Consider the following 27,958-nt stretch of genomic DNA (forward strand, 5'->3'; position numbering starts at 1 on the left):
CAAGGCAGCGCCTGACCAGTCACCCTGCAACAAGCACAACATTACACCTCAAGGTAAAGAGCTGGGAGGCAGGGGTGACAGATGGGGCAGGCTGTCCCACTCCTGGGTCTCCAAGGAGTCTGTAAAACAGTGTGTGTTTTTTCCTGTGGTTGAGCTCAGACTTTCATTATGTGAAATAACATTGTGCTTTACACTCTGAAAGGCCTGAGTCTGAATCCTGGTTCTGCCACCTAAGTGTGACTTGGGGCCAGACACCAAAACCTCCATGGACCTCATTTTCCTCATCAATACATGGTCCAAAAAATCACTGCTATGAGGATGACAAGAGCTAATCTATGCAAAGCACTTGCCACCAGCTTTGTTTCTGCTGATGCGAGCTCAGGAGGCAGGTGCTATTCTTAGCTGTACACAAGGGCATTTGAGGACAGCTGACGGTCCCCATGCTGGAGCATCATACCCGGAGGAGAGGGCTCCTTCTGCTCATCCTTACTTCCAGGATGTTTTCCACCCTCTGATGGGCCTGGAAACCTCTCCTGGGTACTAGGAGAAGAGAGGAGAGTGGACAGTAGGAAGTGGGGAAAGGTGGGGCAGACTCCACAGCATCTGTGACCTTTTCAGCCCTGCAGCCTGCGTTTGAGCATCTACCTTCCCAGGGAGTTAGGAATTGATGAGAATGCCCCTAAGAAGACCTGTGGGACTCTGTACTCAATGGCTGCCCCCAGAGTCCAGCTGGTCAAGTATGGGGAGGAGCTACAGTCTCCCAGTTCCCTGGGGGCTGTCGGAATTCTGTTACTCTGAGGACTGGAAGCTTTTTTTAAATTATTATTAAGTTTTATTGGAGTATATTTGATTTATTCTTCTGTGTGAGCTTCTGCTATACAACCAAGTGAATCAATTATACATATATATAAAAGCATGTATGTATATGTATAAGTTTTTTAAGATTCTTTTCCCATATGGGTCATTACTGAGTATTGATTAGAGTTCCCTTATGCTATATGGGAGATCCTTATGAGTTACTTACTTTATATCTGCTGCTGCTGCTGCTAAGTCGCTTCAGTCGTGTCCGACTCTGTGCGACCCCATAGATGGCAACCCATCAGGCTCCCCCGTCCCTGGGATTCTCCAGGCAAGAACAGTGGAGTGGGTTGCCATTTCCTTCTCCAATGCATGAAAGTAAAAAGTGACAAATGAAGTTGCTCAGTCGTGTCCGACTCAGCGACTGCATGGTTGCAGCCTACCAGGCTCCTCCATCCATGGATTTTCCAGGCAAGAGTACTGGAGTGGGGTGACATTGCCTTCTCCCACTTTATATATAGTATTGTGTATATGTCAATCCCAATTTCCCAATTTATCCCTCCCCCACCATGAAGACTAGAAGCTTTGAGAAAATCCAGGTCAGCCCACCCAGCATGGATGTTGGCAGGCAGTCATGCTTCCCCGACAGTCTTCAAAGGCCCCAAGCACAGGAGGATGGACAGGGAGGACGGGGAGGATGTGAAGACTAAGGCTAATCACTGCCATGTCGACACAGGGAGGATCCCTTAGGAGATTCATAGAAATAACTGTTATTCACAGAATAACAGTGCTCAGAAGGTCTTAGTTTCTAGAATGAAGTGGCAATGGGTTAAATAACCATAACTTGAACAATAAAGTAAGTGACCTTACTTTATATCAATAGTCTAGTGATGTTGGTGATGTTATAAAATTGTACAAATGTACCTCTTTGGCTTAGTGAGGTCCAGTCATTCATTTATTAATCAATAATTTACTGAATCCTTGTTTTAGTAACACAGTGTCTGAATATACATATTCCTGTCTCAGGCCCTCTTCTAGGTGTTACAGATATAGGCTCTAACAAGCAAAAATAAAAGAGGAAAAGGACAAAACACTTCTATCAGGTTGCTAACTACATATACCTAAGACTAGCAATGGCTTCACTCTAAAAGCAAGTAGACCTGCTTACAAATGTCTCCTGAATCAAAGGCACTTACCTTAAAATGACAGTCTAAGCTCTAAACAAATTCCCAAGAGCATGCCAACTGAATCTAAAACTACTACATCTTTGAAACATTATTTACACAAAATACTACTTAAACATTCACTAAACAGAATGTGAATTAAATTAAAAATGCTTGTTCCTTGGAAGGAAAGCTATGACAAACCTAGACAGCATATTAAGAAGCATAGATGTCACTTTGCCAACAGAGGTCCATATTGTCAAAGTTATGGTTTTTCCAGCAGTCATGTACAGATGTGAGAGTTAGACCATAAAGAAGGCTGAGTGCTGAAGAATTGATGCTTTTGAATTGCGGTGCTGGAGAAGACTCTTGAGAGTCCCTTGGACTGCAAGGAGATCCAACCAGTCCATCCTAAGGGAAATCAGTCCTGAATATTCATTGGGAAGACTGTTGCTGAAGCTGAAGCTCCAATACTTTGGCTAGCTGATGCTAAGAGCTGACTGTTTGGAAAACACCTGGTTGTTGCGGAAGATGGAAGGCAAAAGGAGAAGGGGGCAACAGAGGATGAGGTGGTTAGATAACATCACCAACTCAATAGACATGAATTTGAGTAAATTTTGTGAAACACTGGAGGTCAGAGGACCCCGGCGTGCTGCAGTCCATGGGGTGGCAAATAGTCGAACTCATAACTGAGCGACTGAACAACAGAATGTGAAGGATATTAGCATAGATATTCTGTCATTGTGTGTATGTCAGTTCAGTTCAGTCACTCAGTCATGTTTGACTCTTTGCGACCCCATGGACTGCAGCACGCCAGGCTTCCCTGTCCATCACCAACTCCCAGAGACTACTCAAACTCATGTCCATCATTGCTGGTGATGCCATCCAACCATCTCATCTTCTGCCATCCCCCTCTCCTCCCGCCTTCAATCTTTCCCAGCATCAGGGTCTTTTCCAAAGAGTTGGTTCTTCGCATCAGGTGGCCAAAGTGTTGGAGTTTCAGCTTCAGCATCAGTCCTTCCAATGAATATTCAGGACTGAATATATATAGTGTGTATATATACATATCTATCTATATATGTATTTTTACATATACATGCATATGTAAACCTAGTAAGAGCTGATGTTCCTAATGACCAGTGTCTGCAAAGTCAGTCAAAGAAAACACAAATGGACATGGATGCCTTAAATGGTGATAACATTTATTGATGGCTTACTGTGTGCCAGACATTGTTCTGAGAACTTCACATGTAAAAATTCATATAATCATCAGGACAACTCTATGTAGTAGTTACTATTATTATCTCCATTTTACAGCTGAGGAAATTAAGGCACAAAGAAACAGAATCACAAAGCCAGTAAGAAGCAAAGCCAAAATTTAAGCCCAGGTAACTGGGCTGCAGCATCAATGCTATTGACTAACCATATTGCCTAATCAGTCTGAGTAATGCACATCTTTACTCTAGGATTTTTTAAGGGAAAGTTTAAGGGACAGATTCTCAGAATTCCTTTGTGGATTGTGTTCCCTTGCCCTAAATTTCCAAGTTCACAGATTCAGCTGAACGTGACCCCTGCTCAGGACATGCTCCTGATTCTCCCTGCTTCCTACACTTCTCTTCTACTCCCCTTTCCCTCCTCCTGCCCCTCTGTCCACACCCACCATGAAGTTTTCATTGCCAGAAATGGAGGCCAAGCATCCACTCCTGCCTTCACTTTAGCCCCAGGCCCCTTCATGAAGGCTGCAATGCCCACCCACCAAGAACTGTGGATGGCCTTTGATCCTACGGAATGAAGTACCTGGAGGCCAGCAGGACATTCTTGTCCTGCTCCAACAACTTTATCATGGGAAATTTCTCATAAACAAATTCTCTGTTATATAACATACACATGTGTGTTGTCTGTATACATATGTGCATATATATATATATACACACATATATCTATATAAAACTATATATGTATCATTCAAAAATGGATGTTCTTTGGTGTGATAATGGCATTGTGAGTGTGTCTTTTTGAAACTTCTTTATCTGTTAGAGATAAAACTAAAATATTCACAGGTAAGCTATGAAGCTTTGTATCTTCCACAAACACTCCAGTTAAAAAAAAACTGTTGAGGGGTATCCCTGGTGGTCCAGTGGTTAAGACTTTACCTTCCAATGCAGGGGTGTGGGTTCAATCCCTGGTCAGGGAGCTACAATCCCACATGCTTTGTGGCCAAAAAAAAACAAAACAAAAACATAAAACAGAAGCAATATTGTAACAAATTCAATAAAGATTTTTTAAATGGTCCATATCCAAAAAAAAAAAAAAAAAACCAACAACTGTTGAGAGCAAGGACTAGAGGACACTGGAAAATGTTAAAAAAAAAATTTTTTTGAAGTTGACTGAAGGGGAGGAACAAGAGTGTCTCTACTTTTGGTATGACTGAAATTTTCCATAAAAAACTTCTTGCTCGAAGAAGATCAATGAGAATTAATGGAACAATTTATTTGATATGAGAGTTGTCTTCAATTTCTAAAAATTCATTACAACCAATATTGATTATCAACACAGTCCAGGGGTTGGATGAATCCAGTATTTTCAGCAAGAAAGGTCAGTCTCTGCCCCAAGGGCTTGCAAGCAACAAAAACATAGCACATCCTGTTATATTCTTTATTTCTTTTCCATAGACATGGAGAGTCCAGGAAGGCTACTTGGAGGAAGGACATGATACTTAAGATGGATCTGGAAGGAACCGGGAAGAAAGGTAGGAAGGAGGGAGGGAGAAAATATTTCTGGGGATGTCACAAGAAGGCCAGCTTACCCTTGAACCTTCAGAAGGTTTTCCTGTGGCAAGTTGGAGAAACTGTGAAGACACAGATGTGGGTTTAAACCCTGGGAAAGACCTCCATCAACAGGGCTGCCTGGAGGGACAGTGAGCCATCCCTAGGTTTCATGGGGACCCCCACTCCATGTGAGCGTAGATAAGAGGAAACAGTCACCTCTCAGGAGTTTAATAGGAGGGCTTGAAACATTAACTTGAAACAGGAGTAGGTATTACATCCTTATTCATGTGAAAAGCATTTGTCATACTCAGCACTGAGATACTAGGAAGACAGGACTGAACAAATAAGCCTGAATCTCACAGTCTCAAGAAAACAAGTAGGAATCAGGATCGTGTAATAGTAACAACAATAATAATAGTCATATGATTTTATAGAGATTCTTTTCCTTCTGAACATGGCTCCCGGAAGCCTTATAACTCTGGTTTCCAACAATCACTAGATATGAGCACCGGGCTGCAGCCAGTCCCCTGTCCCTTCCTGCTGGCGACGCCAGGCTCTCAGGAGCACCAAGCACTGCTCTGCAGGACACAGACACCCACAGGACGAGACTTACATCACCCACCAGCTCCCGTTTCACCCCAAAAGGCAGCTTTTTCAGAACATCAGACTCAGGTGGTTATAACTTCCTGAACTTCTGCTCTTTCACCTGTAATCAGGGGTAGAAGCCTACCTTTCTCCAGTGGGATAACATATGTTAAATGCATTATATGTTAATGTTCCATGTAAACATATAAATGTTATACAGTTATTTACAAAGAAAATAACATGTGTTAATCTCCAGTCACCATGGATGATAAAATGATTAATTGGACGAAGCTCCTTTGGCATCAGTTCCATGAAGGTAAGAAAGACTGTGACTCCAGGACCGTTGTGTGAAGTTCAGAGCCTGGAAATGAGTCGGTGCTCAATAAACACTTGCTGAATAAACGGGTCGAGCCAAGTTGAGCGGCCACAGAGAATTAGTTTAAGGGCTGGCGGTCCACACCGGTCCTCCCCGGTAGTCATCTCCCTCTCGGGGTCTCTGCTCGTCCCCCTCCCGCTCAGCACCTCCGGGCCCCAGGCCGTCCTCACAGACGGCGGTGTGGTCTCTGGAGGAGTCGTCCCTGTGCTCCGAGGCCGCCGGGGGGCCCCTGGGGGCTTTCCTGCGGTGAAGACACCAGGGCCGGCCCCACCCCCGGCAGCGGCAGGGGCCCTGGGCCGCCCAGGCGTAGGCGCCCACAGCCACCGCCAGCAGCGCCGCGCACAGGACCACCGAGGTGTGCAGCAGGCGCTCTCGTCCCTCCAGCCCGCCGTCGTCTCGGCCGGTCACAAAGACCACACACCGGCCCTGGCGTGGGGGCTGGCCCCCCAGGCTAAGGCAAACCTCGTATTTTGTGCCAGGGAGGAGATCATCCACGGTGTACGTGTTGATTCCCGGGCCGACGTGGACCACCTCCTTCCTGAGAGCTTCGTCCGACGCAATATAGAGCGTGAACCACTTCTGCGGAGTGTCCGCCGCCGCAAACCACTCCAGCAGGATCCCGTGCACGGTCTGCTTGACCACCCGCAGGTCAACATAGGCACTGCTCTCCGAAGCGGAGAAAAGAGAATGGGGTGCGAGCAGGGCCTGGGCGGGCTGGACGTGGAGGGAGATGGCCACGGTACTCATGCCAAGGGAGTTGGAGGCCAGGCAGGTATAATTGCCTCTGTCCACCAGGTGGGCAGCAGGTATGACCAGCTCAGACAGAGTAGCATCTTCTCCAGTAAACGAGGTCAACACTGGGTGGAGAGAGAATAAAACAACTCCGGTAGACATTTCTCTGCTAAACAGTCAGCTGGAGAGTGTCCAGCAATGCTAGTTTTTTGTGGGTTTTTTGGGGGGAAGGGGGGTGTTTGTTGTTGTTTTTAAAGTGGTGGTGACCATTTTTTAAGCATGTGTTCGGTGCCAGGTTTTTGCCTCTTGGGCTTCCCTTGTGGCTCAGCGGGTAAAGAATCTGCCTGCAATGCAGGAGACCTGGGTTCAACTCCTGTTTTGGGAAGATCCCCTGGAGAAGGAAAAGGTTATACACTCCAGTATTCTAGCCTAGAGAATTCCACGGACTGTGTAGTCCATGGGGTCGTAAAGAGTCAGACACAACTGAGCAACTTTCACTCACTCACTCTTTTGCCTCTCAGCAACCCTGTAAGGTAAGTATCCAATTTTTACACATGGGAAGTTGAGGACTAGAGTGATTAAGCAACTTGTCCATAATTAGAATTGTTCAGAGTCATCGATTGATCTGGAACCTTGTTCTTCTGTCTGTGAAGACACACTCTTTCAGCTTCACTAGCTCCTCCTACCAACTGACTTTAGCCTTGCCAAGCTATCCCCTGGTTTCTAGGAGATCTCTAACAACAGTGTGATTGTACAATATCATGAGCTTCAGAAATTACCTTTTTACTATGCAGAGGTAGAGTGGCTCAGAGCCTGGAGCCAAATGCCTGGAACCTATCCCTTACTAAGTAAATGGTCTTGCATTTACTTAGTAAATTAGTAAAATCCATGTACTAAGTAAGCAGAGTTGCTTAGATTCTCTTGGCTTCAATTTCCTCACCATAAAATGGGATGATAATAGTACTCACTCCATAAGTTTGACAGTAAGTGCTCAGTAAGTGTTTGCTGTTACTATTATTGAGAGAATGGATTGAACATGATACCAAAGAGACTGATAATAAAGCATCACAAAGACAACATCTGTATGTACCTCACCATTCTCAAAGAAGCTACAACAACAAATGCTGTATTTCTCCTTCACTGGTATTTAACCTCAAACCAATAAGATGTAATCAAAATGATAGGACAAAGTCAAAATTTCAGTTAATTAGGTATTTTTTCCAGAGTTTTGCCACCATGTATAATATCTGAGTGCCTGTATTTCTCTGGTTTTACTTAGATATTCCCAGCTGTCTTCTAGATAGTGTCAAGATGCTTCTAGAAAGGCCATCCCTGGCTTCGTGATGTGCTCCAAACCTGTAGGGTCAACATTAAAGATGATTTCTGCTGAGGTATGAAACCAGAGCCTAAACTTCAGGAAATGAAAGATAGGTTCGAATCCCAGCAATGGGACCCCTGGAGGTGTCTCCCTGGGTCCCAGTATTGCAACTTCAAACCAATAAGTTCTGATTAACATAGTGGTAGGACGTGTAAAACTCACTCAATTTCTAGGACTTCCCAACCTTGCCTGGTAAGAGCTAGCTGGAGGTTAGGGAATGGGAGAGTGAGGAAACACTTGTTAAAATAAATGTTCTCAGGGTCTCCCCTGGTCTAACTGAATCAAATCTCCAAGGAGAAGTCTGAAATTTTTATTTTAAACAAGGACCTCAGGTGAGTTTGCTTAGAAAAGTTTAAGTAATAAAGTTATCTCTAGACTCAGTTCTAGTCAGAAATTCTATGATTTAAAAATACTCAGTGTATTATTTTGCATCTAGAAGGCTTTCAAAGAATATATGTGTTCATATACAATACTATTATATTTATACAGTATGTTAAGTCAACTAATATATATTTATGTCTTACATACTGTATGCAACATATATATGTAAGCAATAAATACATATGTATTTATAGATCTATAGATCTATATAAATTTATAGATCTATGTATTTATAGATCTCTATATGCAACACATATATAAATTATTATATACACTTGTGTATAACAAATATAAATATCATATTGATAGATCTACTGCAACAAATATATAAACATATTAGTATATAGTATTTACATCATACGTCCTATAGAGATCTCTATGCAACCATTTAAAATAACGCCAATAGTGGGGCACTATCTTGGCATGTTTTCTGTCGTGGTGAGTATAATTCAGGCCTGTCCCAATCTTACTTGCACCCCTCCTTCATGATTGACCCAGTTTAGAACTTCTCTTCTGAGTACAGGGTTGCTACAGAACTCCCCAGCCCCCCAGATACATGGAGAGGGTGCATGTACTTACCATCAAATTCCCTCCATGTGCTCAGAGGATAAGTCCAGGAAATAGTTGGTGAGGGGCTAGCCTGTGCCAAGCATCGCAGTGTCACATTCTGTCCCACCTGGACGCTGACATTGGCACTGGGGGTTGAGATCTGAGGCTTCGTGCAAACACTGAGCTCCATTTCGTGGAAAAGTTGCCCTGCCTTGAAGAGAGGACCTCGGCACATGAGATAGGGATTCACCAGGATGACTGGAAGGCTGATGGACTTGATAAACTGGACAAGTCCCCTTAGGCGACAATCACATAACCAGGGGTTGTCGTGAAGCGCCAGCACCATGCTGTAGAGAAGCTCAGCCTCACGGCCAGACTGCCGGTGTTTCTGGTAGGCTGGCCAATTCAAGAAGACATTATTGGATACAACTGTCAGTCTATTGGAAGAGAGGTCAAGGTAGGTCAGGTTGACCAAGAACTGAAGAGCCAGTTCAGGGAGCGCATCAATCCTGTTGTGTTTGAGGTCCAAGACCCTCAGGAGCGGGGTGGCATGGAACGCTGTCCATGGTACTGAACGGAGTTTGTTTCCCTCCAGTCTCAGCTCTTTCAGTTCTGATAGGTGCTCCAGGGCTCCTAGGTGGATCACAGTGACATTGTTAAAATTGAGCCAAAGGTACTCCAAAGTGCTCATATTGATGAAAAACCCTCGGGGCAGTTCAAATACGGGTGAGTTTTCAATTCTCACTTGCTTGAACTCTTCAGGAAGGTTCCTTGGGATCTCTCCCAAAGAGATAGATATGCACTTCAGAGTCCTGTACAAAAAAACAGAACAGCTTTGAGATGAACATCAAGAAACTGGGAAGTAGGATCAGGGTCATCCTGGTATCAGATGTATGAATTAGAAGGAAAAAAATGCAAGTCACTTGAGTTAGACCCATTCTGGTAAAAATGAAGAGTTTATCAAACTTTAGCACCAACCAAACCAACTAAAGTGAGTCAAAGAGATTTTGCCGATTTCCTGCCAAATCTTGGCCTGCTCGCACGCCACATCATCCCCAAAGAAAACCCACTCCCCTACACCCTTCTGGGATCTTGCTAGCCCAGCGCACCTGCCAAAACTCTCCTCTGAGCAGGCACATCCTGGCAGACAGGATGGCTGAGCCACGTGTGAATCCAGAAGGACCAGAACTAGCAGGAAATAGTGAGGAACTGAAGCCATAGCCTTCTGTAAGAAACCACTTTATGAGTTTTTTAAATAAGTACAGTCCAAGCCTCAAAGTGGCAAATCCTATTATGGGTAATCCATAATGATGTAGGTCAGCACAGCAACAGCAAAGCCCTTGGATGCCCTGAGGTCTGTTATGGCCCAGATCACACGCTCAGTAAGAACCCAGAAGAGGGAGCTATTTCTCCTAACTAGATCAAAAATTCACTCTTTTTCTGGCTCTTGAGTCCAGAGAGCAAACTGTCAGGCAGATGTCTAATTCAATCCTGATACTGCCTCCCCTCAGTCTCATACGAAAAGATCAGAGAAACAAGCAAGTAATGCTTTTCTGAGCACCATGGTTCAGGTAATTTGGCCAGAATCCATCTAATACTTCATCAATCACAATTGGCTCCTGAAACCCAGAACTTTCAACCAGTCTCTTAAATGCAAATGCAGGTGATGGTTGACAAAGTAATTTTAGAACCACTCTTATTAGTAAGTATCTCCAGCATGTGGAGGATTCATTTTTCTTGTGAGTTAAGACAGCTTCACCTGTTGCTTGAATGACCAGAATCAGAGAAGCATCATGGTACAGAGGTTAAACCACAGGTCTGTGCTTTCTGATTAAATCAAAGCACATTTCTTATCCTGAATCACATAACTTATCCTGAATGCAGTGTATCTCACATATTAAATTTTTTTAAGTGAGATTCTATGTGACTGTGGATACTTTGCCATTCTTCATTCATTCACCAAATATAAATTGGTCATCTGCTCTAAACCACACCCTTGCTAGATGCAAGGAATGTTGTGGCTAGCAAAACTGCCATGAATCTGGTCCCATGAGGCCTTCTTTCTAGCTTATGCTTCCTAATGTTGAAATCTTTGAAAAGTGAATTTCTCTGTGCAAAGTGAGAAAATGAACACTTTTTAGTGTTTCTAGGAAATACTAAGATTATGCAAAATAAAGTATCTAACATATCGTAGGTACCCAATAAAGTCTAATTCACCTCCCACACCAACAGACTCTTGAAGACAGTCACTTTCTATTACTTGGGGTACTATTACTTCTGATGGCTATCGAAATTCCATGGGTTCCCCTAAGATTCATGATATACATTATACCCTATAAAAGACCTCAGGAAAGAAAATCCGCTTAGTAGCTAACCAGTGATGGGGAAATGGGTCACCAACTAAGCTGATTACACCCCAGGCTTTCCATCCAAGCCAAATATATTTGCTGGAGTTTCCAGACAACCTAACTCTACAATATGGCTTGATATCTGGACTTCCTCTCCAGGTTAAAAAAAAAATTAGAAAGGAAGGAGAGTGCCATGGGCACAGAGCTGTGGCCGACAAGGAGAGGTGCTGCCTAGACACCCTTTGAGGAATGAGTCAGTGCTTGCATGCCCTTCCCAAGGCAGCCCCATGCAGAGACTGACAGTGGTGAGGGCGCAAGGACCTGGCCAATTTGGCATGACGGGGGACAACTCCGATGGGTGGTTCTCATTCCAGAGTTCCGTACCAGGCTGGCCAAGATTTTGTCAGGCTTGCTTTGTGGGAAAATGTGATTCAATCTATGGGTATCACAAATGACCAGTGAGTTCTTTTCTCATCCCAAAATAAAAATGCCAAAAGAGCCCTACATCCCCTCCAATTTCTTCTCTGTTTATCCCATCTGGCTTTCTTCAATGAATCCTGCTCAACTCAGCCTTCCAGTGGTCTGCTGGAAGCTTGAGAAGAACACCCACTGGCATGTCCTCTCTGAAATCAGCCAGGTCACCTCTACACTGCTACTTCTCTCCTGACTCCCTCATCCTCTGGTTTCCTTATCTGATGTTTGGTCACAGGGAGTAGCTGTGCTGTTGGCTAGAAGACTAAACTCAAGAGACGGAACGACAAAGGGAAGGGATCTGAGGATACTACACTTCCATCTCCCTCTGGCAGGATGCTCTTAGGAACTTGGCTCTTAGGATTCTTAGTAGAGACAGAGTCATGGGAGAGGAGTTACTCTATGTTTGTGAAATAATTAGATAAAAATGGCTTCTGGGCAGCAGCGGATTTCCTATCTACTCAACTGGAAAAATGTCACTCCATGACCATAACTTTTATTATTATTATTTATTTATTTGGCTGTGCTGCATCTTAGTTGTGGCATGCAGAATCTTTAGTTTTGGCATGTGAACTCTTAATTGCAGCACATGGGATCTAGCTTCCTGACCAGGGATCCAACCTGGGCCCCCTTCATTGAGCACATGAAGTCTTAGTCACAGGACCACGAGGGAAGTCTCATGACCAGAACTTTGGGAGAGCTCAGACTGAGAACTAGGCAACCTACTAGGGAGCAGATGTGCTGTCCTTCCGTTTTCTCAAACTGGTGTTTTTCCTTCATTCCTCCACCTGCTCCAACCATGTCTGAGATGGTCCTCTAGGCTCCCCTTGTTCTGGGGCATGCCTGTGATAGACACATAGAAGACTGTGTCCCTAGGCCCTCTTGGAATGGGTGGGCTACATGACCAATATTCACACTAATGAAATGTTGGAGGAAATAATGTTTCAAAAGTCCCTCCATGATTCTCCAAGTTCTCTTTTCTCTTGTTGGAGCAAGTGTTGCCATTCCAGGTGGTGGAGCCTTCATCAGCTTGTGTCCCTGGGTGAATAAGAGAGTAGGACCCTTTCTCCATCCTTATTTCCCACTCACCAAAGTTGACTCCATGAGAGCAGGAATGTTTCTATGTTAAGCCACTGATATCTGGGAGCTGTTAGCACAGCATAAGCCTAAGCTATCCTGACTACAATGCCCTTATAATCAAATAAAATATGCTCCAAAGCTTGTAAACTGATTTCTGTCTCTCTTGGATTATATGACAGTTGAAAGTTTGCAACTCTAGTCTTCTAAACACACTGCTGAGTCTCTTGATTAATAGCATAGCTTAATAGCCACATCCACTTCCCAGGATTAAATTTCGCTTGCCTGCCCTTTGGTACCCTGTAAGGTTGCAAGTCTACATCAAGTGACCAGCAGGAATATAGATCAGCAGGAATATAACCATGTTGCATTAAAAAGAAAAAAAGAAAAGACATCATAGAGATGTCATGATTCCGCCAAGCTCCAAACAAGTCTTCCTAGGACCACATGCTGTGGGAGCACCATAGTTAGTACAGGCTGGTCTTCAACATCTGGGAGATTAGAAATTCTTTTCCCAAGACTCTAAGAAGACATTAGGTTTACAGGGACTGACTTATAGTAAGCAGACTCATGTACCAACAGACTAATATATAAACAGGACCTCATTTTATTTTTTACAATGTGAATGTGTTTTTTCCAATGACTTGAATATTCATGAGCACAGTCCAGGATGATTCTTCTCTACAAGAGCAAACCAAGGAAGACAACACATAAAGAAAGACTGACAGAAGGGGTACTGGGAGGCTGACCACCTTGGGAGCCATTCCATTCAGACCACTAAGGTAGGTCTTCATGAATCATTGGGAAGTCGAATCTTTTTTTGCTCTTTTTCACACACACACACACACATGCGCGTGCGCGCATGCACACACATGCACGCGTGCAGGCAAATACACACATAATATTGGATAAATACTAACACATTTTTGCTTTCAAGTTCCTGATTTTTCTGCAAACATGGTTCAATAAAACTGACTACATGTTAGTTGGGCCACTAATTGTTCAATCTTGATTGGCTCAGTCAGTCATTTAGAGAAAACATCTTTATCATTTCAACAGATGGCTGCTTTAATCTACCACACTTAAATTTGTTCTGATTTGGGGAGTGCCTGTCAGTCTCATATATCAGACAATTAGAGTTGAGTCTTGAGTCTCATAAGGCATTGCAGAATGCCTTTACACATCTAGATTGATGGGGAGCCAAATTCAGCCTGCCACCTGTTTTTGTAAATAACATTTTCTTTGAACTCATCCATGCTCATTAACTTGCATATTGTCTGAGACTGCTTTCACACTCGAGAGATGAGTAGCAGCAACAGAGCTTAAAGTATCTCTTATCTGGCTTTCTTTACAGAAAAAAAAAGTTTGCTGACCTATGATATAGACAGTGGCTTCATCATGTTATAACCAAATAATTTCTCTAGCCAATAGCAACGGTTCTCAAATTATAGTCAGTTGTACCCTCCAGGTGATGGGCAGGAAATACACACATATGAAAATCCCATGTTCATATGCACTGGTGCTCTGGTGGTTCTGACCCCAGGTTTCACTTAACTCGAAGAAAACCCACTTCCATAGTAAACCTGCTATGGGTCACACTGCAGAGATCAACACTGAATAAAGGCTCTCAGCCTGGCTGGAACATTATCAAAGATTCAGATCCTCCAAGAAAAATGTATCACTGTCCGCTATAAATTATTCAGCTCTTAGGGCTTCAGTTTTCTTGTCTGTTAAGTCAAATAGCCCGGGCTTCAAAACAGGTCATTTTGAAGATCAAAATGAGAGAAAACAAGAAAATAAGTTGTAAGGTCATCCATCGTAAGGTCTTTTGTAAATGTCACAGGAAGTAGTTTAGAAATGATTGCATCACATTGGTTTTTATATTCAGCAAATATTAAAGACAATACAGGGTCTCAGATGACACTAACAAAATAGCTTCCTTGCATCACTTGCTGTCTCCAGTTTCAAAAAGCTGTCCCATCACTTGCTTTCCTCAGTTGTTACCCAAAGGCCTTGGCACCAAACACCTTGGATGTTCTCTTCATTAGAAAACAGTCCTATAGACAACACAGAATGCTGGTCCTTCTGCTGGGAACATCTGCCTTCTCCTGTGCACAGAGACCACATCTCAGAGGTTTCCCACCTTTAAGCAAACTGAACCAGAATCCTCCTTTGAGGTGGCTTATGGAGTGACCCAGGAGGCTCTGAGACACCCTCAGGAACTCAGGTTAAGTTTCAGTTAGAATCACAAAGAGTGCTACACGGGGACAGAAGCGAGCTGTGTCCCGAACAGTGTTGGGTGTACCAGGCCACCCGCCTCAGTATCTCTCAGATCCCTTCAGTCTCACATTCTAAGTACATGAGCAGTAGTCTCGTGGGCATCATTCAAACCTCTCGAATTTACTAAAAATCAGACGATTAGAATCCATGAGTGTCCACAGTGAGGGCACGGTGTTTGTCTCTGTATGTGTATGTGTGTGACTGTACAAGTGTAGAAAATGGATAAAAAGATTAAATGTGAGTGCCTACGAGTTAGCATAAATGTAATCAAGATGCAGTATAGGAAGTAGTAAGGACTAGCAACTCTGGAAGCAAGTGTGTGGTCTGAATGCTAGAGCGGCCACTTCCTAGCTGTGTGCTTGTGAGCAACATAGGTTAGATCACTGCTCAGCAAAGTTTGTCCTGCCCCACCATTACCTCTGTGGGAGAACTGTCCCTTTCTGCCCTGTTAAAAGCTTAGTTTTGGCCATGAGACTCATTTTGGCAGATAGAATATGGGCAGAAATGGCAGTGTTCAGGAGCTTAAGAGGTATTGTATGTTTTTGCTCATTTCTCTATCATCTGACATCTCCATGAAAGAAGCCTCCCCCAGGGAGCCACTGACTCTCCATCCTGGGCCCCAAGTAGGACACATGTAGCAGAGCCACCCCAATCAACCCACCAGCCTGTAGACTGTGTGAAAATCAGCGCTTGTTGCCTTGTACCACTGCGATTTTGCCTTTGTTTGTTATGCAGCAAAAAGTGATACAGGCAAGTTACTTACTCCCCCTGTTCCTTCTCCAGGTAAGCTAGGAGAAGGGCGGTGCCTGCTGCAAAGGACTGTCATAAGAATTAAATGCGTTAATATGTATAAAGCACTTAGAACACTTCCTGGCACATAGTAAGTGCTTTTATAAGTGTTAACTGTTGTAGTTGTGTGTAAATGTAAGAGGAAGCAGGTACCCGGGTAGGTAAGAGTGGATGAGCATGGACTCAGGTGTCAGAGTGAGCGTGTGGGAGGAGGAGAAGGAGAGTGGGGGCAGGTGTGTAGGCAGCTGTGTGCAGAGAGGGGGACGCACGGCCCTCAGCAGAAGTACTCGTTGATCCGTCTGCTGGCCCTGATGCCCACGGCCTGAGAGTCCAGGCTGGAGCGAGCAGAGAGGAGTCTGTCGGCCTCACTGAGGCTGTGCTGGGACAGATCCTCTGAGCCGTCCTCGCTGTGGCCCAGCCTCTCCAGGTTGACGTAGGCACCTGTGGCCTCGGCGGAGCCCCTGGCGCGGCACTTGTGCCAGCGCCTCCGGACGGCACCGCAGCAGACGAGCAGCGTGAGCGGCAGGGCGATGACGGCGGCCACGCTGATCACCACCACGTTGATGAGTCGCTGAGTGGCCTCGGCGTCCACCACCTCGTCGGTGGAGAAGATGACGCACTGCTCCTTCCGGGGCACGAAGCCCCGCACGCAGACGCACGCCACGTACTTGACCTTGGGCACCAGCCCACGGATGGTGACGCTGGTCTTCCCGGGCGGCACCACCACACGCCGCATGTCGCGCTGCCCAAAGACCGCGTAGAGGACGCTGAAGGCAGTTGTGTTCCCAGCCTGGGGGGCCTTCCACACCAAGGTCACGCTCTGGTAAGTGTCCCCCACCACCTTCAGGGAGCTCACCGTGTGGGCCTCCTGGGGGCCGGCCGGCACGTCCGAGGGCTCTTCTGGGGCCCTCATCTGGAAGTGCTGGAGGAAGAGCTGCTCCTTCGTGTTGGGCGCGGGGGGCCCGGTGGCCGGGACGGCAGGCTCAGGGACGTGGGGCACGTGTCTGGCCACCATCTTGTTATACGCGGCAGCTTCCGCCCCCTCGCCCGTCCTTGCCCACCGCGCCCCTGGGCCCCCACTGCGTTCCGTGAATGTCTGCGGTTCCGTGACGACCAGGGAGATAAGAGTCTCAGAGGCTCCCAGGAAGTTCTTCGCCTGACAGATGTAGTCTCCTGAGTCCAGGTGGGACACGGCAGGCAGGCCCAGTAGAGTCCAGCTCGTGCCGTCACTGGAGACTTCCCGGTGCACTGCAAGGGGGAAAAGAGACAGATGAGGGAGAATGAACAGCCCCATCTGCCCCAAACTTATTTCCAGCCAAGTTCACAGCCTCTGGATTGTGTACATTCTGCCCAACACCCGAGAAAAGACTGGGCTTTATTGAACTTTTTTTAGATTGGCCAAGGGAATGGAGATCAGCTGGGATTAAATCTGGGGACACCCAGACTGGGCCATGGACTTCCCTGGTGGCTCAGATGGTAAAGCGTCTGCCAACAATGCAGGAGACCCGGGTTCGATCCCTGGGTCGGGAAGATCCCCCTGGAGAAGGAAATGGCACCCCACTCCAGTACTCTTGCCTGGAAAATCCCATGGACAGACGGAGGAGCCTGATAGGCTACAGTCCATGGGTCGCAAAGAGTCGGACAGGACTGAGCGACTTCACTTTCACTTTTCAGACTGGGGCAGAGTGTGAGAATGATCAGCCATCTAGATCTGAGATGTTCCAGGACTGTTTTTCAGGGGCCTGAGTTCTGCAGAGCTGACCCCTCCGAGGCAGTGGGCTGATGCTTTGGGGATGTGGGTTTGGGTGCACCTGAGCCAGAGGACCTCTGCAAGTGCCCTGCACACCCCTGCCTGGGCCCACTGCTACTTCCACCAATGCATCTCCAACTTTTCTGTTCTAGGTGAGTGGAACTCCTCCGCAGTTTTGTTGGTACATTGATTTCAAACCCACAGTCCTAGAGCAACACTTGCCAACCTAGTTGAGGGAAACAGAGAAGAAAGCTGGGAGGGATGGGAGGTGTTCTGGTCAGAGGCCAAAAAATGATGCCTCCTCCATCCTCTTTCTACATGTGGGTGGGCTGTGACTCCTGCAAACCCCCTCCCCCAACTCAGTGCCAGGGATGAACTGTCTCTGTCTACACAGCCAAAAGGGCACAGGCTAAGGAGTCCCACTTCCTCCTATGAGCTATGAGCTGTGTGGTATAGACCAAGCATTTAGCCCCTCAGGGCCTCAATTTACTTATATACAAAACAGAAGGATAGTCAGGTTGTTCTTTAAAGTTCAGTGACATTATGTACATAATACATTTCACACATGATGAACTCAGTAGATGGTAACTCCTAGCATTAATTACTCCTAGTGATACTGGTTTCATATTTACCACTTAGAAACTTATTGTAAATATTAAATACACTAAGAGAGCACTTTCTACCCCAAAGCTAGTGTTTCGTTCCTCTCGGGTGCGCCCCGAGAATCCACCAGTCTGTGGCCGGTGGGATATGACAGAACAGTCTGAGTGCCACGATCATCACTGAAGCCACTGCCCCCATGCCCACCTCTGGCTGGAGCCTTCCAACTCCATTCAGACAGGATGGGAGTAAAGAGCCTTCCTTAGCCCTCCTCCTGGCAAACCTGACCCCCTCCCCACCTGTGTGGGATGTTGACCCACCCATCCTAGTCTGGGATCTCAGCACAGTGGTCCCTGGAGGTCACACACCTGTGCCATTGAGTGGGTGCCCGTTGGCCCTACTCCAGCTCATCTCCGGCCCGGGGACCCCAGTGGCCCCACAGCGTAGCAATACTGTGCTGCCCAAAGGGGACCTGATGCTGGTCATCCCCGGACGGAGCTCCGGACTCTGGCACTTCCTGAGTTCCAGCTGGCTGAAGACCACTCCAGCCAGGCTACGTGGGCTGGCACACCTCAGCCTGGCCTCTATGAAAGCCAGGTTTGGAGCCCAGCCTTCTAGGAAATGGACCAGGTCGTAGAGTCGGCAGTCACACACCCAGGGGTTGTCCTGCAGCCCTGCAGGGGTGAGAAGGAAGGCGAGAGGTAAGCCCAAGGTATTCAGATCCCCAGGCCCAGTGCCCCTTTCCCCCCAGGGAGGACAAGCTACGTCATGAGCTCAGAGTCAGCAGAACTGGCCTCCAGGCCCAGCTCCTTGCTTCACTAGCTATACAACCTTAAGTCTGGTTCTTCATCTAGAATGACAGCATTGAGAATTCCCTGGCAGTCCAGTGGTTAAGACTCCATGCTTCCAATGCAGGGGACATGGGTTCAATCCCTGGCGGGGAACTAAGGTCCCACATACCACACGGTGTGGCCAACAATTTTCTATAATAAATAAATAAAATAGAATGATAGCATTACTCCCTTTTCTGCGTAGCTATAAATATAAATAACGGTAAATCATATTAAGCACTGGGTGAGTGGGACAGCATCATGCATGGACACAGGAGCCCGGCCGGCTACAGTTCATAGCATCCCAAAGAGTCAGACACAACTGAAGTGACGTAGCATGCATGTATAAGCAGGACAGCATATGGACAAAATTGGCAGTTACCACTGCCACTGTTGGACTGATCCTCTCAGGCTACTGGCCAGGCAGTGGGTATTTCTGTAAAACCTGAAATATGCCAAAATCTATTTCTAGAAATGCTTCATGACCCCGACCCTTGACACCTATCCCCCCAGTATAAGTGTACTTTCAGCATCACTCCAGCAAAGAGGGTGGATGTTCTGAGCCATGTTCTCTTTGACACAGGCTCAAAAAGACAAGAGTGAGGATGACAGGAAATCAAATCCTATGTTATAGCCTCAGCCCTCTTTACTTTAAAATTTAACATCTTTATAGCGCTGAAGGCAGGTTACTGCACCCACCCTATCAAAGAACTCTCAATATATAGAGAGGTATCATGTGTCCTCAATCCTAAAACACAATTCCTTTTCATATGTTTACATTTCTTAAATACAAAATGAATCATATAATGTGATATCCTTCTGTCCTCCCAAGATTGTTATTAAATTTGATAGTGTCTAATCAATAGCATATAATATATTTACATAGATGTATTTGATATATTTGGAGGGGAAAATGTCAAGGGTTGGGGACAGTGGATTCAGACCTGCTTGTATATCCATGACTTTGGGGTCCTTTAGAGCACTGGATGGAAGCCACTAGTTTATTTCCCACCCCCCAACCCCATTCCATTCTGGTGACTGCTATCCTGTGTCACTGGTTAAATGCATTTTATGATACATCTGCATCCCAAGAGTCATCACTGCCCAGATCTGGTAGTCAGCTCTCTGACTTCACTTGTTACAACAGAATCCCCAAAGAATAAATACAAATGGCAAAGTGAAAGGACAATGAAACTTTCACCAGTCAGATTGGCAAAAGTTAAACATTCTGTCCTCTTTGATTGTTAGCCTCATGCAGGAAAAGATGTTCATCCATCTTGTTCACTGCTGTATCCTCAGCACCTAGAATGGAGCCCACACATTGGCTGGCTGAGTTACTCAAATAACCTTGCTGAGTAAGCACACACATGGGTGGGGCAGGTAAGAACTGGCACTTTAGAGACCATGGTTAATATTAAAACATCTAACTTGTGCACTCCATGGACCCAGAAATTCCACTTCTCTGTAACTATTCTAGAGAAACATTTGCCTCCGTGCATAAGGATGCATTGTCAAGAATGTTCTCTGCAGCACCACAGGTGTTAACAAAATAAGGGAAACAATCTAAAGGCCCATAAAAGGAGGAATGGCTAAATAAACTGTAGTATAACTGTTTGATGGGGCTTCCTCCATGGCTCAGTGGTAAGGAATCCGCCTGCAATACAGGAGACTCAGCGGGAGCCTTGGGTTTGACCCCTGAGTTGAAGATCCCCCGGAGAAGGAAATGGCAACTTGTCTGGAGAATTCCATGGACAGAGGAGCCTGGCGGGCTACAGTCCACGGGGTTGCAGAGAGTTGGACACAACTAGCAACTAAACAACAACAGTAATAACTGTGTGTGGAATATTATGCCAGAGTTTTAAAAAAATGAAGTTGATCCATTTGTGGTAACTTACAAAGACCTCCAAGACTTATTGCTGGGCGAAAAAGTGCTGTTTTTTACGTATAATATGATGAAATATTCCTAAAGTTTCTATGTGCATGTATGTATGTTTATGCATGAATGTAAATGTATTGTAGAAGAGAGGGAACATGCAAATAAACAAAACAGTGTCTACCTTTTAGGAGAGGGAGAAGGAATTATAATCAGAAGAGGGCACTACATATACACACACACACACACACATATATACATACACACACACATATATATTTAGTTCAGTTCAGTTCAGTCGCTCAGTCATGTCTGACTCTTTGAGACCCCATGAACTGCAGCACGCCAGGCCTCCCTGTCCATCACCAATTCCCGGAGCCTACGCAAACTCATGTCCATTGAGTCGGTGATGACATCCAACCATCTCATCCTCCATCGTCCCCTTCTCCTCCTGCCCTCAATCTTTCCCAGCATCAGGGTCTTTTCAGATGAGTCAGCTCTTCACATCAGGTGGCCCAAGTATTGGAGTTTCAGCTTCAACATCAGTCCTTCCAGTGAACACCCAGGACTGATCTCCTTTAGAATGGACTGGTTGGATCTCCTTTCAGTCCACGGGACTCTCAAGAGTCTTCTCCAACACCACAGTTCAAAAGCATCAATTTTTCAGTGCACAGCTTTCTTTATATATTTAAAGGGCATTCAAATTTCATTTTCAAATAAACAATGTCTTTCCGTGTACTACCGTATACAGTGTTCTTTTCTAGGTAAGAAAGTCTGTAAAGTACATAGCATTGGGATGGGGTTTGCTGTTCCCTGCCCCACTTCCAGGGAAGTGAGGTGTCTGAATTGTCCCTGTTTGAGAGACATTCTCTTGCCCCAGGGCAAGAGCTGCTCTGAACCACTCTAAGATTGCTCCAGCCCCCAGTGCTGTACCCCACATAAGCCAAAGCATGTTTAGGGGACATCTGTCTCTCTGATGATGCTCCTCATCCACTCCCCACCACTCCACTCTCCAAGACTCCACCAGGGTTCCCCCACCCTCCTGGGACAAGGGGAAAGTCCAGAGCTGGGGTGTGAACTGAAACAGTCTGGCCGGGAGCTTGAGCTCCTAACCCTACCTATCAATGAGTGCCTCTTAAGAGATGCCATTTCTTACCTAGGACCAACCTGGCATGGTGACCGGGACGGAAGGGCCCGGTGTGCAGGTGAACCCACGTGGCGAGCAGCTCCTGCGGGAGCCTCAGCAGCTGGTTGCTGGAGAGGTCCAGGAAAGTGAGGTTCCCCAGGAAGCGCGCGGCCTCCGGCGGCACAGCGGAGAGGCGGTTCGCCTGTAGGTCCAGCAGCCGCAGCTGGGGGGCGTCCCTGAGCGCCGCCCAGGGGAAGACGGCCAGGCGGTTCCCGGGCATGCGCAGCTCGCGCAGGCGGCGCAGGCCCCTGAGCATCAGCGCGCTGAGCTCGCAGAGGGCGTTGTAGGGCAGCCACAGCTGCTCCAGGCGGCCCAGCGTCTTGAAGGCTTCCGCGGGCACCCTGCGAATGGCCGTCCGCTCCAGGCGCAGTTTGGAGGTGTCCGTAGGGACAGATGCTGGGGGCAGAGTCATGTCAGGGTCGTTGCACACCACTGTCCTGGACACAGAAATGGGAGTATTTGAGCAAAGGTTCTGTGGAGTGGGCCCGGTCCCCTGCCTGAAGGATATCAAGCTTGAATTGCTATGTCCCCTTACAGCCCATACCTCCTGCAGCGCACGAATAATGAATAGTATTTAGAAATCCTGAGACCGTCTTGTGTACTGTCACATTGCATCTATGAATTGAAAGGGTTTGTTAAATTATAGCTCAGTTTGCATTGGCTTTTCATTAAATATGTGTATATATGTATATATATAGCAATGGCATCAGTTGTGGAAGCCATACAAGAGATGCCTCAAGCCCCTCCTGACTCTGAGGGACCTTGAGATGATCAAGGTGTTTAAAAGCTGGAACTTTGCAGTCACACGGGTAGGTTCACCTCCGGGCTCTTTGCTTGCTGGCTGTGTGCCCCTGAGTATGTTATGTAACCTCTCTTTTCCTCAGTTTCCCCAGAATAATAGACTCCTCAGAGGGTAGTTTGGGGGGTTTTAATGAGGTCATATGTGTACCAGCTCTGCAATATCTGTCCCCTGTAGAAACCAAATTACTATTGACCAGTGTTGTAAGTTTCTGCATCTAGCACTGCAATTCCATCAGGTCAGTCTTACCAGCTCCTTGCCATGCTTCTTCTGCCGAGACAGTGACTTCTTAAACCTCATTCTATCAAGTTTGACACAAAAGCAGAGGATAGAGAGATAGCAGGACACAGTCCCTGCTCTGGAGGAGCCTCCAATTCAGTACTCTGTTATACACTATCAGTGAGAGCAGCATGCCCACATATGGTGAAAGGGAAAGATTCTTAAGAGAATAAAACTTGGAGGCTGGGTCTGAGGGACTCAGCCCTTGTGCAGCCTCTGTTTCATCTGGAGGATGTCTCTGCTCACACTGCAAGAGGTGGGGGGGGGGGGTATTGTTAGTTTTACTAAGAGAGGTTGTACTCTTGTAATGTCATAACACATTGCTCACATCAGCCTTCCCGGCACCACACAGACACACAGGCTCCACCAGCATCCTTCAGCTTAACTCACATACAGTCCTCAAAGTCAGTTGGGCTTGGCTAGTTGTTAGTGTGCCCACAAAAGGCCTGGTTACTTCCACCCACTCATATTCATTCTTCAGATGTCCATGGAACTCCTTCTGAGCAATGAGTATAGTGGAAATTCAGAAGAACATCAGCCTCACAGCCCCTGTCCCCGTACAGCTTATAATTTAGCAAAGAAAGAAAAAAAGCGTTGGAGGCAATGATATCTTCAGGGATAATGGAAGCTTGGGTGTTGCAGGGAGGTAGGTCTGGATGTAGGTGGAAGGAAGGGAGTTGATGGGAAAACACATGCTGGAAGGGGGAGAAAACAGTAAGGAAGGGATGAAAGAAACCAGTAAGAGCCCAACACAGGCCGACAGCATGGCTCCTGGTGGGGCAGAAAGGCATGAAGGACGTGGGGACACATCTTTCCAGGTGCCCAGACTCACCCTCCCCACAGGAAACCACAGGGACCCATGAGTGCACACAAGCTTTTCATGATTGGGGAGCATGGAGCAGAGGCAGGCCCGCCAGGGGCTCAGATGTAAAAGCTGGGCCCTCCAAGAGGCCCGAAGGCATCCAAGACGCCAGAGGAGGCTTGGTCTGACTGTACCCCCTGCCTGTGGCCACTGGGGGCCTCAGGATCCTCTGCGGCCTTCCGTGGCCTCATGTCCCCTCATAAGACACTATGCAGATGGCCTTGGTGCCTATTAGATGTGGGACTTCTGGGCAGGAAGGGTCGATGGTGAGAGCTCTGGCTTTAGAGGAGGATGACCACTGGCTCACTTTAGGGGCCCTGAACTGCCCTTGGAATTTCATTTTCCATCCTAAAGCCAACCTGCTATCAGAAGTCTTCCTTGGTCCCTGCCCCTGGCAGCATCACCAAGTAAGGAGAGTTCTAGAAGTAAAACTGGAGCTCTGGGTTCTAGGACCAGCTCTGATGCTGTGCTGCTTGCAGCCCTGTGCTTTCTAGGCTGCAAGGAGGCTCTTTGTCACCCTGGTCACACTGTTCTTGTGTGCTAAGTCGCTTCAGTCATGTCTGACCCTTTGCAATCCCATGGACTGTAGCTGCCAGGCCCCTCTGTCCTAGAGATTTTCTGGGCAAGAATACTGGAGTGGGTTACCATGCCCTCCTCCAGGGGATCTTCCTGACCCAGAGATCGAACCCGCATCTCTTATGTCTCCTGCATTGGCAGGTGGGTTCTTTATCACTAGCACCACCTGGGAAACCCCTGTCCTTGGCCATAGGGCATTTCTTGGCCTGCTCAGGGCTTAGCCCTGACTTCCCTTGGGGAGAAGATCCTTACCTCTGATGATCCATTTGAGTTGGAGCATCACAGACTTGGGCTGAATATGGAGCTCTTCCTGTTCTTCAGACCACATGGGGTGTCCTTTCTTGGGGGTACCTCTCCATTCTCTACCTCCCACCACACCCAATCACCTGGCACCCACTGGTAAGATCATTGAAAGAGTTGTACTGATAACATTGCTGCCCTGATCAGAAACCATCAGTGGCTCCCCAACCCTCATCTAAGACAAGGGGGAAAGGGAGGATGAAATTCCAGGTTAGAAAGATGGTAAGAAAGACCCTAGGCCAAGGAATGAAATCTCTGAGCAAATTGGGAAATGCAGCAGTCATTAATGGAGTGTTGAAGAGGTCAGAGAAAAGTTAGTTTAAAGATTGCCGAAGAGAGACAGGGAATGAGCCGTGGGAGAAGAGCAAGGGTCCACAAACCACAGGGGCCTTGGGAACATCCCAGGAGGGGGCGGAGGGGAGGATGGAAGTGCTCTCCAGGCTCAGATGGAAGACGGGGAAAGTCAAAGAAGAGGCTGAGGGTGGAAGGGTCCTTGCTTGCAATGGAATGGGCACTCCTGGCCTTTCCAAGAGCCCATAGAGTGGGGTCAAGGCTGAAATTCCTGGAGACTGGACCAGAGGGGACCCTAATTGGGAAAAGCATGAGGAAGCAGGTGGTCCCATCATGGGTGGGGTGGTAAATACCTGGGATATGATTTGGTACCCCCAGGAAGTGAGGAAAGAGAGTGAAAGAGTCCTGGGGAAGAAGGAGCTGGGGAGATAGCGAGGGGATAGTCAGGGGCAGGAAGGAAGGAGAGGAAACAAGTAAGGCGGGGGGATTTCCTGTGCCCTGAAGGAGGGTTCCTCTCTCAGGATCCTGGCAGAAGACTCAGGAAGGATTTCCTGGAGCTGGCACCCCTGTGCCCCACCCCTGTCCCCTGTGTATAGGTACCTAGTATCCCCACTCCATCCCCAGGGTAGAGGTACCACCTGCTGACTGGAAGAAAATACAGCACAGACCAGCCCGTAAGACCCTTGGATCTTGGTGACCAGGGAGATGGAGGGTTCACCCAGCCATGGTCCTAGGACCCTGCATGCAACCCCTCCCAGCCCAGACTAGCCGGGAGAGCCCCAGGGGCTGAGCAACCCACCCCCCGCACCTGGTGCCATACCTGGCTTTGCTGCCATCGCTCAGGACATGGAGGCTGCAGCTGCATTGAGAGGGGCAGGCACCCTGGGTCTGTGGGGGCCCTCCGAGGGCCAGGAGCCAGAGCACGCCCACCGCCAGCCTCATGGCTCCTGGCTTCTCTTAGCCCAGGCAGGGGCCTGTCCCTCACTGCTCTGTCCTGCCGGCCCAGCCAACCCAGCAGCTGCCCACTGCTCATCGTCTGCCCACACCCCCACTTGGAGCCATCGGATAAGCACAGACAGGCTGGGGATTAGGGAGGGGAGCCCTGGCCGTGCACTCAGCGGCTTATTGCTTCCTGGGATCACCCAGTCCTGAAGATGGGGGTGGGGGATCCCCTCTCGTGGCAGCAGCCACAGGCCCAGAGATGCAGGGCACGGCCAGAGGTGGGCGGTCACCCAGAGGGGCAGGTGGCTGCTGGGCTGACTGGCAGGGCTGCCCACCTGCAAAGCCACTGCATGCCGGCCAAGCTATGACTGCACAGACCCCGCAGGGTGCCTGGGCTCAAAGGAAATGAAGACAGAACCCGGCCTCTAAAAAGGGCCCCTGGAAATTCTCTCAGTGACACTATCTTATAGTGAAAAGACAATGAGACAAGGCGGTGAAGGCATTAGAAAGAGCCCAAGCTCCAGGCCAGGTCAGCCAGGTTCAAATCTCAGCTCTTCCGTTCACAGGCTGTGATCTTAGACAAGTTACATGGCCTCTCGTGGCCTCTGTGTCCTCGTCTATCCGTGAGAAGTAGTGTTACTCTGCTCCGGGTGCTTACGAAAATTAAACAAGCCACGTTTCTCAGACCTTGACAGCCTGCAGGAACAGAGGCTTCTTGGAAGTAGTAAGTACCCTGCTCCACTGGTGTGTCCAAGGACGAGCTGGGTAGATTCAGATATTTGGGGGTGACCACAGAGGTGTCTCCTATGGGCTCATGAATTCTCCCAGCCCACTGCCCTGAACACCCCATGGAGACAGTCTCAGATCACTGCCATCTGAGCCTTATGGGCATTACCACCAATGGCAAAGGCACGAGGTGTCTTGGCCTGAGGGCAACGAGCGCCCCTCACCTCTAGTTATCTCACTCTGAGAAGGGCTCCAGAGCAGGACCCCCCCCCCCCCCCCCAGAGCTTTTAGAGAAGAAACTGTCGATTTCTACTGATTGGCCCTACCCTCAACCTCATCCCACCATCAACACTGCCTTCCCCTCATCCATTCTTCACATTTGACTCCAAGGCTTTGCTCTCTGGCCAGGCATGCCCTACCTGGATCTGATGGCTTTTCCAGAAGGTTCCTCAGCCCCATTGCCCCTGGGCATAGACAGACCTCCACCAGTGAGGTGTGACCAAGACAGATACCTGGGGCCCCAGTACACACACAAAATGTCTGTGCCTGTTTTGACAACATTGGCTTCCAGGAACTATTGGTTCCCATTCCTTCCTCTCTTCCAATTCAGCCAATATGATCTTCTCAGTGCTTTCCACCTGTAACTCCTCCTCCCCAAACCAAAAAGCCAACCCTGCCCTTTACCACGTCTCTGGCTTTTCCTTCTTCTGTTGGGGATACCTTTCCTTCTCTCTTTTGCTTACCCAAACTGTACCCTTGATTCCTGGCCCTGTCCTTCTTTCTCTTCTCCCCTGAAGTCTTTTATGATCTTGCAAGCATGAAAAATAAAAAAATCTGATCTGTGTTTCTGGTTAAAGTAATGCACGATAGAAATCAGGAAGGACAGGGAGGACTCTGTGGTAACAGGGTTATCAAGGAAGGCTTCCAGAAAGGTGTAGAGGGTCACCTCAGCCCTGAGTGTTGTTAGGCTTGGATATAAGTGAGGATCAACAGGAGAACGGACATGGGGAATGAACACTTACAGAATAAAATGAACTGCTTGACAGGGAGCTGTAGGGGTAGGAGATTGGGCTTCTGTTCCAGCTGCATCTGTGAATCGGTGTATGACTTCAGGCTAATTCTTAACTGCATTGAGCCTCAGTTTCCTCACGGGAAACTAAAAGGATGATGGTATCTAATTCTTGGAGATGTAAGAATCATCATAAGATCATTTAGCACAGTACCAGGCCCTTGGCGAGCACTCAGTAAA

At 47.4% G+C, this 27,958-nt stretch overlaps 2 protein-coding genes across 2 annotated transcripts; both read right to left on the bottom strand.

Annotated features, from left to right (window-relative positions):
• Window positions 1-5,753: 5,753 nt before the first annotated feature.
• On the bottom strand, window positions 5,754-9,949 carry LRIT2 (leucine rich repeat, Ig-like and transmembrane domains 2). The gene is made up of 3 exons (XM_020893453.2): window positions 9,840-9,949; window positions 8,761-9,542; window positions 5,754-6,547 (listed from the first exon to the last, which is right to left on the bottom strand). Exons 1-3 carry the CDS (start codon window positions 9,947-9,949, stop codon window positions 5,754-5,756), a joined length of 1,686 nt encoding a protein of 561 aa, XP_020749112.2.
• A 3,261-nt stretch (window positions 9,950-13,210) lies between these two features.
• Window positions 13,211-25,983, bottom strand: LRIT1 (leucine rich repeat, Ig-like and transmembrane domains 1). Its single transcript, XM_020893466.2, has 4 exons — window positions 25,862-25,983; window positions 21,905-22,371; window positions 18,414-18,719; window positions 13,211-16,943 (listed from the first exon to the last, which is right to left on the bottom strand). Exons 1-4 carry the CDS (start codon window positions 25,981-25,983, stop codon window positions 15,970-15,972), a joined length of 1,869 nt encoding a protein of 622 aa, XP_020749125.2. The 3' UTR covers window positions 13,211-15,969.
• Between the last annotated feature and the right edge of the window lie 1,975 nt (window positions 25,984-27,958).

The sequence above is a fragment of the Odocoileus virginianus genome, chromosome 7, assembly GCF_023699985.2.
Source record: "Odocoileus virginianus isolate 20LAN1187 ecotype Illinois chromosome 7, Ovbor_1.2, whole genome shotgun sequence".
Taxonomy (NCBI): Eukaryota; Metazoa; Chordata; class Mammalia; order Artiodactyla; family Cervidae; genus Odocoileus; species Odocoileus virginianus.